General features: G+C 49.1%; 1 protein-coding gene across 4 annotated transcripts in view; it reads left to right on the top strand.

Moving 5' to 3' along the window:
* The window catches only part of ABCC8 (ATP binding cassette subfamily C member 8), a 75524-nt gene that overhangs the window by 12766 nt on the left and 50462 nt on the right, over positions 1-12296 (top strand). For 2 of the 4 annotated variants that reach the window (XM_037150533.2, XM_037150532.2), the window contains exons 5-7: positions 624-866; positions 1771-1956; positions 9379-9543. In XM_037150533.2, the coding sequence (XP_037006428.2) occupies positions 624-866; positions 1771-1956; positions 9379-9543 (594 nt within the window). Of the gene's footprint in view, positions 1-623; positions 867-1767; positions 1957-9378; positions 9544-12296 lie in introns of all 4 variants that reach the window. The other 2 variants (XM_053673170.1, XM_037150531.2) reach the window with 1 other exon arrangement.

Genomic DNA, 12296 nt, shown 5'->3' with positions numbered 1-12296 from the left:
AAGAAAGCCCTTCCCCTTCCTCCAACCAGCCGTGGGGATTAGAGCCATTTGCAATTTGGACCAATCTGATGAGTAGGAAATGCCACTTTAATCTGCATTTCTCTGATTCCTCTGCTTTTAATTTGCAGAGTAGAAAACTTTTCTACATTCCCTGCCTCAATGACCCTCACAGCAGCCCCATGATGAATGTACCACCCCCTTTTTAGATGAGGAAACATTTTAGATAAGATTTGTCCAAAAATCTAGTAAGCGAAGGAGGCAGGATTCGAATCCAGGTCTGCATGGCTCCACGTTCTGGAACCCCTTCCTGGTGGTGCCCCTTCCTGAGATTTGTGGAGAAGACAATACATGGGAGATCTCTGCTCCTCCCCAGTCTAACTCGAACCCAACCCAACCCAGCCCAGGGGATTCAGGGCAGGCCTGACTCAGTGAAGAGTCAGGAGGCCCTGGTGTTGGTGGCCAAGAGGGTTGGGCAATCCTCTTCCAGGAAATAGGCAAACGATGGCCTCATCTGTTAGAGATCAAGGGTGGGATGCCAAGACCCCAGATCTTTGCTGCTGGGACAAACTGGAGAATGGTGAGAAGCCCACTTGCCCGTCTCCAGTGACCTGTGTGCCCCACAGAGATACATCTTCTTCAAGACGCCAAAGGAGGTGAAGCCCCCCGAGGACCTGCAGGACCTGGGGGTGCGCTTCCTGCAGCCCTTCGTGAACCTGTTGTCCAAAGGCACCTACTGGTGGATGAATGCCTTCATCAAGACTGCCCACAAGAAGCCCATTGATCTCCGAGTTATTGGGAAGCTGCCCTTCGCCATGAGGGCTCTGACCAACTACCGGAGGCTGTGTGAGGCCTTCGACGCCCAGGCGGTCAGTGGGGGCATGGCCACAGCATTTGTTCTCTGCCCTCTGGTTTAGAGTCACAGACGGGAGCCTCAGAAAGTATCAGGTCAAACCTCTGGTGGGAAAGGAGGGGAAATTGAGGCCCAGAGAGGGAAAGAGGCTTCCCCTAAGTCACCTGCAGGTGAGCCAAGGACAAGTCCAGGACCAAAGATTCATAGGACAGTCACAGCTGAGATGGCCCTTAAGGTTTAGGTCATCTGGTCTGACACCCTCATTGTCCAGGTGGGAAAACTGAAGCCCTGGGAAGGGAAGTGACCCCACTGGATTCCCTATGCCCTGTGCTCTTCCTTCCGGAGCTCAGTGGAAATTGTCACCCGTTTTGGAGAGCAGGGGCATTTGTGACCTGATCCTTACAATTACTCTATGAGTTGGGCCAGATAAGGACCTCCCTGTGTCCCTGAAGAGGAGACTGAGGACCTGCGAAAGCCATGACCTCCCTGAGCCAGCCCACAGCTGCTGGGTAACAGAGCCGGTCTCCCAACTTCTGGTTCAGCGCTCCTTTGCTGCCTCAGCCCTCGCAGGTGGGGAAACCCCAAGGCAGATGTGGTGGCAGGTGGTGACGAGTGAGTATGGCGTATGCCGCTCCCTCCTTACAGTGCTGCGCTTGTCACGTGGTCCCTGACCAGCTGTGTGATGGTGATCAATATTCTGGCCTCAGTTTCCCCATCTGGACCATGTTGGCACTGATAGGGCCCCCCAACTGTGCACTCGGTGGTACCATCATTTCTTCCTGGAGTTCACCCGTTTGCAGCAGACATGGCCACTGGGTTTCCCCGGGCAGCAGGGGCCGGGGGCTTCCTGGGATGCCGGGCCCTGCAGTGAACAGGCCCTCAGCCACTCTGACCTGGCCATGGGTCTCTCTGGGCAGCAGAAGGACACGCAGAGCCCACAGGGTGCCCGGGCCATCTGGCGAGCGCTCTGCCATGCCTTCGGGAGACGCCTGGTCCTCAGCAGCACTTTCCGCATCTTGGCTGACCTACTGGGCTTTGCTGGGCCCCTGTGCATCTTTGGAATCGTGGACCATCTTGGGAAGGAGAACCGTGTCTTCCAGCCCAAGGTAGGCCACCCAGGGGTAGAGTGGGGCACCCTTTAGAAGGTTTTCACTGGGGAATGAGAATGTTCCGGAGGTGGACATGTGCGCGCTGTGGCCGCAGCAGGGCGGCTCCTGACACATGCACAATATCGCTCCTCACTTGGCAATATCCCCATCCAGAAGATGCTCCAAATTGGCCGGCAGAAATGCCAGGGGGTGAGCGAGTGCTCCAAGAGGCTTTCTGGCACCCTGCTCTCCCCACCACACTGTCACCGCCATAATACCTCTCCTGATTATTTAGTCATTGAGAAAGTTGCAGGAAGTGCATTTGTTTACTCAGCATAAGAGCTTTTATGATTTGTTGGCTTTTCATTCATGTTATCTTAATAGGCTCTAAATCCTTCTCGGGGTCCGTCCTCCTCAGTTCTGTGTGTCCATAGCACCCAGGGTTCCTCAGGGGCATCTGGGGGGGGGCTGCTTTGAGGGAAGGGGGCACGGGAAACCCCATGCGTAGGGCTTTTTCTCCCCCCACTTCATAGTTCATTCAAAGCTGCGCCAGTTTTATTAAGAGGTTGGACTTTCCCACTGAATTTCTTTTTTAAGAAAAGTTTCATATCTTAAAAATATGTGAGACACATAAACTAATTACTAAAATTCTGTGGCACACCCAAACATAGGTATAACTGATTTATTCACATTGGACGGCTATTGCTGTGTAGGCTGCTGTCAGTGTTTTATCTGATGGTCTGTGGGAAGAGAGGCCAGTGCTGCGACCTAATAGTCTGGTGCTGCACGTTTTAAACATTCCCGCGCCCGCCGGTGTGCCCGCTGCGGCACGGCGGGAGAATCGCTGCACTGGACGACATCTCTGGCCTTTCCAGCACTAAAGATGCTGGGATTCGTTGGACAAAAGAGCCAGGAAGTTTTTCTGGGGAGTTATTTTCTCTGCTTCCATTCACTGTGAGGTGGGGGCAGGTGAGGCCCTTAATGTTTTTGTCAGTTTTTTTCTTGGTACTTAGGGTTAGATGGTCACAAAATGGCAAACTTTTCACCTCCAGTAAGACTCAGTGTTTTATTTTCCCAGAAAGAACATCATAACCCTTTAACCACACACAGACCATCCAAAAATGATGCAGCGAATTACTAACTAGGGGCCTTAATAATGTATGACACTCCCTCATGCTCTGCTGTTCATCTCGTGGGTACCAAACTGCAGACAGCATCTCATTCTCAGGAGGCCCGTATTAATTTTTTCTTGAGCTATAATTAATCAGCCGAGCACTTTTGGCCAGGAATGAGACGCTCCAAGTCCATTTGTCTGATTTACTCAGCAAATGTTTATTGACCCCTACTATGTGCCAGACCTGGGCGGGGGAGGCTGTGGGAAGGCAGAGGCAGTAGTTATGATGAGGACTATGAACAGCAATAACAGCCACTCACCGACTGCCCCCCACGTGCCTGGGGGTATGCGGGAGTTACCCATGTGTTACCTCAATCCCCAAAGCGACCCTGAGGATGAGTATGTGTTTTTGTGACAGCTTCATTGAGATATAATTCACATATCATGCAACTTACAAGGTTGTCATTTTTATCCCTATGTTACCGATGAGTAACTCGCGGCTCAGAAAGGTTAAGTAATTTTCCTTAGGGCCTTTCAACTAGTTCGTGAGAGTCAGGATTTGAACCAGTCTCCATAGTCTGGGCACTTACAGCTATGGCGTCCAATTGACTGTTGCAATTATTGTTACGGAGCCGGCACCTCTGGCCTCGAGGATTGTAAGATTCAATGCAGGAGAGAGAAAGCTACGTAAAATGTTTTTATGCTGTGTGTTGGAGGCTACCCATAGGAGGTAGATACAGGGGACTAGAAGGGGTGGCTAACTCAGCCCATGGTTGTCACGGCTTCATGGAGGACGGGGTCTTTCAGTGGGGCCTTGGTTGGGCCAGGATGGGCAGACTTTTTTGTTCAATCAGGAACGTGAGGACTCTTTTTGCTTATTTAGACTTCGGGGGCTTTTGAGGCCTTGTCTGGCGTTTGCGCCTCTGAACAAACTTGGTCCAAAAAGAGAGAGGAAGAGATTGCTCCTCTTGTCCACAGGAGTGTCACCTTTTAGCTTTAGTCTGGCCATGGGCAACTGCGGAACAGGTAACCCTGCAGCCACGGGGAGCCAGCTGTCACTATTAGGAGGAAGTGACACAGGCCAGAGCCCTCCTCGGCTTGTCTTCTTCTTCCTGTTTTCCCAAAATCATGTAGAATTCTCCTAAGGAGAGAGCTGGGAGACAGGATGGGCCGAGGAGATGGTAAGAGCAGCACTTAGAATGTTAGTTCGTCGGGACACTGGCTTTACCCTCCCTTTTCTCTTGGCAGACTCCAGGCTTGCCTGTTCTCTCTTTGGAATGCTCTTGTCCCAGCTACTTGTCCGCACATAAATCCCTGAGACCGATGGCCCTGCCTCAGCGGCAGCAGGCCTTATCAGCTTTAATATTTGTTCCCTGTGGCCCAAATACAATCAGCAAGTTACAGACACAGAAATGAGAGTGGAAAGTAAATAAGGTCTCTAATGTCAGCAACAAAGAATCCTCAATTGTGTGTTGCCTACAGTATGGCTTAATTGTCATTTGGGCTTCTGGGCCCAGAAAATGGGGGAAGGGGTCATTGACTGAGGTCACTTGGTGCAGCCCCCTGCCTCCCAGCAGCTTTAACCCAGACACACAGGTGCTGCTCTGGTCTTTATGGACCCACAGAGAGGGGAGTTCTCCCGCTGCGTGTTGCGGTGTTTAACAGCCCCCCTGTGAGAAAGCCCTTCTTTTGGCTTAGCCTCTATCCACCCTGCTGCCGTCCTCACAGCCTGGCACCATTGTTTACTTCATCATCCGTGGCCACCCTGTCCTCTCTTCCTTTTCCAGGACACTCACAGTTGGCAAGAATCCCACTGCCCTTGGCATCTGCAAGGGCAAACATTTCTTATTTCTTCTTTAATTACTGGAAGTGCCTTATGGACCACCAAATCTCTGAGACTTCTGTCCTCACTGCCACTCCCCAGGAAAAGCTGGGTCCAGCCTGGGCACGGCTCACTACGTATCTCTTTCCAGCCCCTCTCCCTCCCAACCCCCACCCACAATCTGTCACCTGCCGTGGATGCCACTGATCTGGCTGGAGGGTGAGGAAATTGGATTCAGAAGAACTACTGGCATCTGAAAGTTGCCAGAGCTGCCCTAGGCTGTCAGCTGAACAGAGAAGGGAGACACAGTCTGGGTACAGTCCAAGGGCCAAAGCTCTGAACAGTCGCTAGATCTCGGTGGGAGAACGTGCAGGTGTGTGAATGTGTATGTGCTTGTTTCTGAATGAGTTCTCCTGGGAACTGCTGAGGATGCTGTTTGTGTGTCCTTTCTTGTATCCCTTGTGTCTGCTGGTATGTCTTTTTCCATGTGTGTCTGTGACCCCATTTGAATGCCCATATTTATGGCTATCACTACGGGTGACTTTGTGACCTTACATGCATTTCTGTGACTTTGCAAAACCCGAGTGTGGGTGGGTCTCTGCATGACAGCGCCCAGGCCCCTGCTCTGGCCCGGTGTGCCTTCCTTCATCCACCTCACTGACTCCTTCTCGGCTGCCAAGACCCAGCTCAAATGTCACCTCTTCCAGGAAGCCTCCCTCTGGTTGACTTAGATGCCTCTCCTCCGTGCTCCCATAACATCTTATGCTTGCACCAGCAAAGCACCCCTTGCCTTCTTCCTTGACTTGACCCTGAGTCCCTTAAGACAGGAACTGCATCGTCTGCCCTCCGTGTGCTGAGCTCCCGGCTGTAGGCCTGGCAGGTGGGAGGCACGGGAGGAATGATTTCAACAAACAATGCGGGACACAGACACCAATGTGGTCATTGCTGGGGCGAGGGGGCATAAGGGGACTAAACGGTAATGGGAAAAATACAATAAAGATAAATTTAAAAAGCAAATAATGCAGAAGATATCATATGTTGAGTACACACACTTACTAAATTTTTAAAAATTTTTATACTTTGTTTATTTATCTTTAGAAGGGAAGGGAAGGAGAGAGGGAGAGAAATATCAGTGTATGGTTGCCTCTCATGTGTCCCTTGCTGGGAACTGGCCCCTGCTAGGAACTGGCCTGCAACCCAGGCATGTGTCCTGACTGGAAATCAAACCGCTATCTTTTGGTTCCCAGGCCCGCACTCAATCCACTGAGCTACACCAGCCAGGGCCAAATTTTTTAACCTGCATTGCCACATTGGATCCTCACAACAATATTCTAAAGTACAAACCCTTAATGGCCCTGTTTTGTAAATGAGGAAACTGAGGCTCAGAGAAGCTAGGAACTTACCTAAGGACCCATGGCAAGCACCCGGTGAATCAGCACTCTAACTCAGACATGGCTGCCTCAAAGGCCAGGCTCCAAACCACCACGTCAAAAGGCTGGGGACAGACGGGTGGTATGTTGGTCCATGTGTGGCCAAAGATAGTTCTCATTGTTTTTGCCCACGGCCTCCCAGGGCTGGGACCTATACGCAGTTCATATTTTGGGTCCTTCCAAAATCAGAAGCAAGAGCCCAGAAGCCCCTCTCTTTTGAGCTGCAGAGAACAAGGGAAGGGGGCCTTCTAGTCATACCTCTAGCCAGGCAGGAGCAGTGGGGGTCATGCTGTAGAGCCATGAGTCCAGGCTTCTAGTCTTACCTCTGTCTGCCACAAACTCTCTTTATACTCTTCATCAGTCGCTTACATTTTGCAGCCTCCCTTGGCTCAACTGCAAAATGGGGAAATGTGCAATAACTGCTATAGATATTAGATGGGATATGAAGATCTTATGCATGCTTAATCATACAAATATTTATTGAGTACTATTGGGGAAATCTCTGGAAACAAACACAGTTTCTTCCCAGAGAGCTTGTGCAACATGAAATTAGGGCATCTGTCCTTCCACCAAATGTGAGGTTGTAAGTCCTTGGCCTTTCCTGCCCTGCCATGATGCCTTCAGGGCGCACAGCCTCCCAGGACCCTGCGCTCACCAGACTTCGCCAGGGCCTGCCCCTCTGGGCAGTACCCCGGGGGCCTCTTTGACTAATCTAGCACCCACTTCTTAACCAAAACTTTGCTGTTCTAGCGCCAACCTTTTTAAGTTGTCTCTTTGAAGAGAGGTGAAATAATGACCTCATGACTTATGCCTGCAGGGAGATTTTTATTTTAACACGTTACAAAATTTCTGATCCAAAGAAAGGCAGTTTCTGACCCTAGGGTGTATTGCAGGGGAAGGGGGGAAGGCTTTGCTTTCACGACTGCAAAAAGAGAATGTGTTGCCTTGTTTAAAAAAAAATGTACAAATACAGATGAGTGGATGAGTGCATTTAACTAGTACTCCCCATACCCGACTGACACCTAGGATCCATTTATTTTTCCAGTCCTCATTCTCCACCCTGCGCATTTTCTGATCATTGTGACACAGCACATGTGTGGTCTTCTGAGCTGCTCAAGAGCCCTCACGACCATGAGTGCTCTTGGGTGCATAGCATTTCCTTGCATGTCACATGCACCCCACAATTCTCTGTGGTTAGACACTTACAGGGATTGTTGCACCTCCCCCGCTCTCATCCAGAGACAACCATTTTTGCACATACAGCCATTTCCTTACATTACATTATTTCCTTTGGAGTGGGTACCCATGATGTGTTTTGTTGCTTTAAAATAGCGGACTCCGTTCTCCAGAACTGGGTCTGTGCAGAGAACAGTAGCACAGAAGAATTCCCTGCATGACTTCATTTTTGACTCAGAACCAGCCAAGTGGGAGTGCTTCTCTCCCCCATAAGGCACAAGCTTAGAGCTGACAGTAAAAGACTCCAGGTCAAAAGACTAGATGCCCTAAGCATTAGGTCTGGGGTTGTGTTTTTTGGCATCATACAGGTTCATGTCCACACATTCTCCTTTTACAGCGTGTGACCTGGCGCCAGCCACTTCACTGCACTGAAACTCCATTTCCCTGTGTATAAAATTGGGCTAATGATGCTACCATTCTCATTCAGGTTTTATGCGTATAGAGTTCTGCACCTGATAGTGTACCCTGCCCCTTGCTTCTTTGTAAGGTCAGGTTTACCACCACCACCCCCCCGACTCTGCAGCCTAATTTCAAGGTCAATTTTGCTGCTTCCCACCCCCCAACCCACCCACTACCTTCTCCTTTCTCCCTCCGGTACTTTGACAAATGAGAAAGAGAGTCGGAGGCTTCAGGCCTCAGTTGGCCTTCCTCTAAGAGTCCTACAGGTATCCCTCAATGGTCTCCCTGTGTCTGCTTCCTGCTGTCCCAAAAGGGAGAGACCCCTGTCCCACAGAGCAAGGGAGAGACTTTTATAAGCAGGACCAACTCCAGGGAGCAGCGAGGGCCATTTTAGAGAACCCTGTTGAACCAAAAGGCAGTACCTTTTCGCCCATCAGGAAGCCCTGTATCCAGGATTCAGGAATGTCTGACTCTAGGGAAAGGACTCCACTCACAGTCCTGCCCCTTTCATCCTGACTGTGGTCAGGGGCCCGCCCATGGCTCCTTCCCGTTACTTGGTTCCCAGTGCTGTTTCCCCACAGCAGCTCCCACACCCTTCCAAACAGCTTGCAGAGTTCAGGGCAGAGCCTCAGAAGGGGAGAGGTCTATCTTCATGGAAATATTGATGTGGCACTGCTGGGGAGCAATGAACTTAACCGAGATCAAAGTTTTCCTGGGAGCTCTTGATGCTGAATTTGGAAGCAGGCATGCTGGTTGCTGTTCCCTGGTATCTTTAGCAACAAAGTCAAAACGTTTTTTTTTTTCCCACTGCTTATCATCTGAGATCTTGCTGGAGGTGCAGCAAGTGAACCTTAAATTTAAAAGGAGGTCCTGGAAACCCGCAAGGCTGGGGGCCTTGGGTCTGAAATCTTTGCAGTCTGTTAGAGGCACTGCGTTCCCATCTCCCGCCTGGGAGAGCAGTCCTGCCATATTGTCCCCTGGTCCTCCCATCCGGAAATGACTGCACAGCAGGCTGTTGGTGAGCGTGGGACAAGGCCTCCCCTGGTTCTGTTTCTGTGGCTGAGAACACACATCGTGGGATTTGTCCTAGAAGTTCTGGTTTGAGCTGCTCTGTGATTCGCTCTATTTATTCTTGTTACAGCCAGAGGGAGCTCCGCTGGGCCAGCCACGATGCTACGAGTCATATTTCTGGGCCTGAGGTTAGAACAGGGCCGCATTCTATTCCTCCAAACGGGATGTTGAAGTGGGCATAGGCAGCCCCCCCTACAATTAAACAATTGTTTAATTTATCAGTCTGATCTCCCACTCGTAAACAATTGCACGAAGCTTTACAAGCATGGGTGGGTCCTGTAATACTGACCCTTCTGCACAGTAGCAGGTACTAATGGCAGTTCTTCTGTTGGCCATGACCGTCACCTCCGAACTTGTCTTTCCACCAGACACAATTCCTCGGGGTTTACTTCGTCTCATCCCAAGAGTTTCTCGCTAATGCCTACGTCTTAGCCGTGCTTCTCTTCCTTGCCCTCCTCCTACAAAGGACGTTTCTGCAAGCATCCTACTATGTCGCCATTGAAACCGGAATTAACTTGAGAGGAGCAATACAGGTACTTGGATGATTACTTGTTCACTTCATAGTAAGAACCACATCACTTGCCCTCACGGACACAAGGATCGTTCTGCTGTGCATTCCTTTTTTATGGCCCTTTAACAGTGTTTTGAAACAACCAGCATTGACAACACGGGGTGGGATAGTGGCAAGTGTCTTGTGCTGGACTTAGGAAATGTAGCAGTTCTAGACCTGGCTCTGCCTTGGACTAGACCCCTGATATCAGCTACTCCGCCCTTGGGCCTCCAGTCTTTCCAGCCTTGAACGGGAGGAGATCACTAATCCATCACAATACTCTTTCCTGCTGAATGCAAATGCAGCCCCAGGGTCCTTCTTTAGTGCTGTTCCAGAGTTTTTAAACCAGTCTTCTCTGTGTGCAAAACAGGAAACATGTTTGACATTCAAGAATTAGAGTGCCTCTAAGATCAACTGGCTATCTGAAATCTTGGGTCATAATAAGAGATTTATCTGGTCCGATAGGTCCCTTGGGTCTAGCTTCTTGCTGCTGCCTACTGTGGATTCCTCCTCAGAGTCCGTGGGAAGGAGGCTCAAAGCCACTCAGTCAGGGTCCCTTTAGGCAAGCTGGAGGCCAGAGTTCGCTAAGCCCCACTGTTTTTATTAGAATTTTGGTTCAGAGGTTGGAATGAAGAGACCCAGGATGAAAGTGCTTTACAGAGGACAGATGTTTGTTTTTCATAGTTCGTCAGGGTTGGTATAATAGCTACACAATCATCAGAGACCTTGGTTCTTTCTGCAGTGTTTCTCTTCCAGCCTTCTGTCCATGTTAGGGTTTAAGATGACTATTGAAATCACCACTATCATGTCTATATTGAAACCAGCAGGAAGAAAGACAGAACAATAGGAGAGAATGCTTGCTGCCTTCTTTCAAAAGTATAACTCAGAAGTTGCGCATATTCTCTTCCGTCCCCTCAGTGAGAAACTGGCTGCCTGGCCATACCCAGAGAGGCTAAAAAGTGGGGTCTTTCCTCTTGACTGCCACACGTGCCCTGCTAGAAGCTCTTCCATTGAAAAGAAGAGAATGGATAAGGGGGGGGCAGCTCCAGATTCTGCCATATCCAGCAATTCCCATGAAGTCAGTGAAGCACTAGGAAGCTGTGATTAAACCCCAAAGCCACCTCATTCTTCAGAAATGTGCCTCAGAACCATTAACGTTGACTGGTCCTCTGGGAGCCAGGCTCAGCGGCTTTGGAGAAAAAGACCTGAGAGGAAAAAAGGGATAGCCTGGGTGGGGTTAGCTGTCAGGGCCTAAACTCAGGTTATCTTGGTGTAGTCCATGTGTGTGGGGGGCCCTGGAATTATGCGATGCACAACCTGAGCAGCTGCCCCTGACAGCACTGCCCATCCCCCGGTTGCCCCTTGTTGAGGGGCGGAGCCATTTCCTCAGGAAAGGCATCATGGGAGGATGGTGGAAAGAGCCCAGGAAGAGACTCTCTAAGACTCCGAGGGGTTCAGGGCAAGAAGGAACCAAGCTTTTATTCAGTTCAGAAAATTTCTCTGAAAAACCCCAGCCTCTGCTCAGACCCCTCCAGAGACAGGTGCCTTTGCATCCCCACAAACAACAGCCAGTGTTGGAGCCTCACAGTTTTGTAATTAAATCTACTTCCTGTTTGTATGTCATCACTCACACTCCACCTGGTATTTTCCAATTACACCAACAGGCAAAAAGGTTCTTTAATGTATTAGCATATAATTGTTTTTATCAAACTGTCTGATTTTTTTGCATTAATAAGCAAGATTGATTCATATGTCCTAAAAAGAAAATGCTAGCGTTAATTATGGAAACAAATTAGAAAAAAACTTCTTTCAAAGATTTAGAGAAAATTATAGATAAAAGTCTATGTCTTCATGATTTTGAGACTAATCACATTTCTTGCATGAAAAGTTACACAAAATTCCTGTATTATAGATAATTTTTACATACCATCAGTTGGTTGTATTTTTCTGTGTATCTGGTTTTACTTAATAATGCTTTCTTTGACAGATTAGTCTATGTTCCTACCTCACTAAAACTGCTTTCATTATTATTCTTTAAAGGTTAATTTCACATCACCTAGGATGTACATAGATTTGTCCAGAACTGTCATTGCCATTATTGTAAACCTTTCCTGTGATGTATAGAAGCTCACAAAAAAACCCATAAAATAGGTTTATGGTTTAAGCACACTTGGCCCATGAAAAAAGACCTAGGTTTACATCAAAAGATGAATTAAAGTCTGGGAATCCGCCTTACCACAGAATGCACAATAGAATTTCAATTGAGAGCAGGCGTCCTTAGGATATTTAAGACAAGAATGCAGTTTTCTTTTTTCAAGAGCATACAGCCTGAAAATCGCCGTCTTGCTGAGAGGCACAATCACTCTGCCCATAGAGCTGTAGGTTCAGAGCTCACCAGGAGCCATTACCATGGCCGTTCCCATCTGCCTGGAGGGGTCAGAGCCAGGTCCCTGCAGTGGCTGGACTCCAGGTCGGCGCTGGGATCGATCAACACCCATACATCATGTCTCACATAAGACCCTTTCAGGCCATAACCCTTGTTTTGTTTCAAGGCTCAGTTAAGACAGGACTTGGCCCCAAAGCGTGCCCCATCCCCGGACTGGAGATGGACACATTAAAACAGATGGCTACCTCCCTTTGTCATTTTTATGGCTCCAAAGTATGTTCTCCACTGGCCTCTGGTAAATCAATAATACAATTGGACATGAGGCTCTGCTTTGAAGATTTAAGAGCTAA

Source organism: Artibeus jamaicensis, unplaced genomic scaffold (genome assembly GCF_021234435.1).
Source record: "Artibeus jamaicensis isolate MK-2021 breed Jamaican fruit bat unplaced genomic scaffold, CSHL_Jam_final contig_797, whole genome shotgun sequence".
In the NCBI taxonomy this organism is placed as follows: Eukaryota; Metazoa; Chordata; class Mammalia; order Chiroptera; family Phyllostomidae; genus Artibeus; species Artibeus jamaicensis.
Note: the sequence above shows the minus strand (reverse complement) of the source record. Positions and strands in the feature narration are given on the sequence as shown.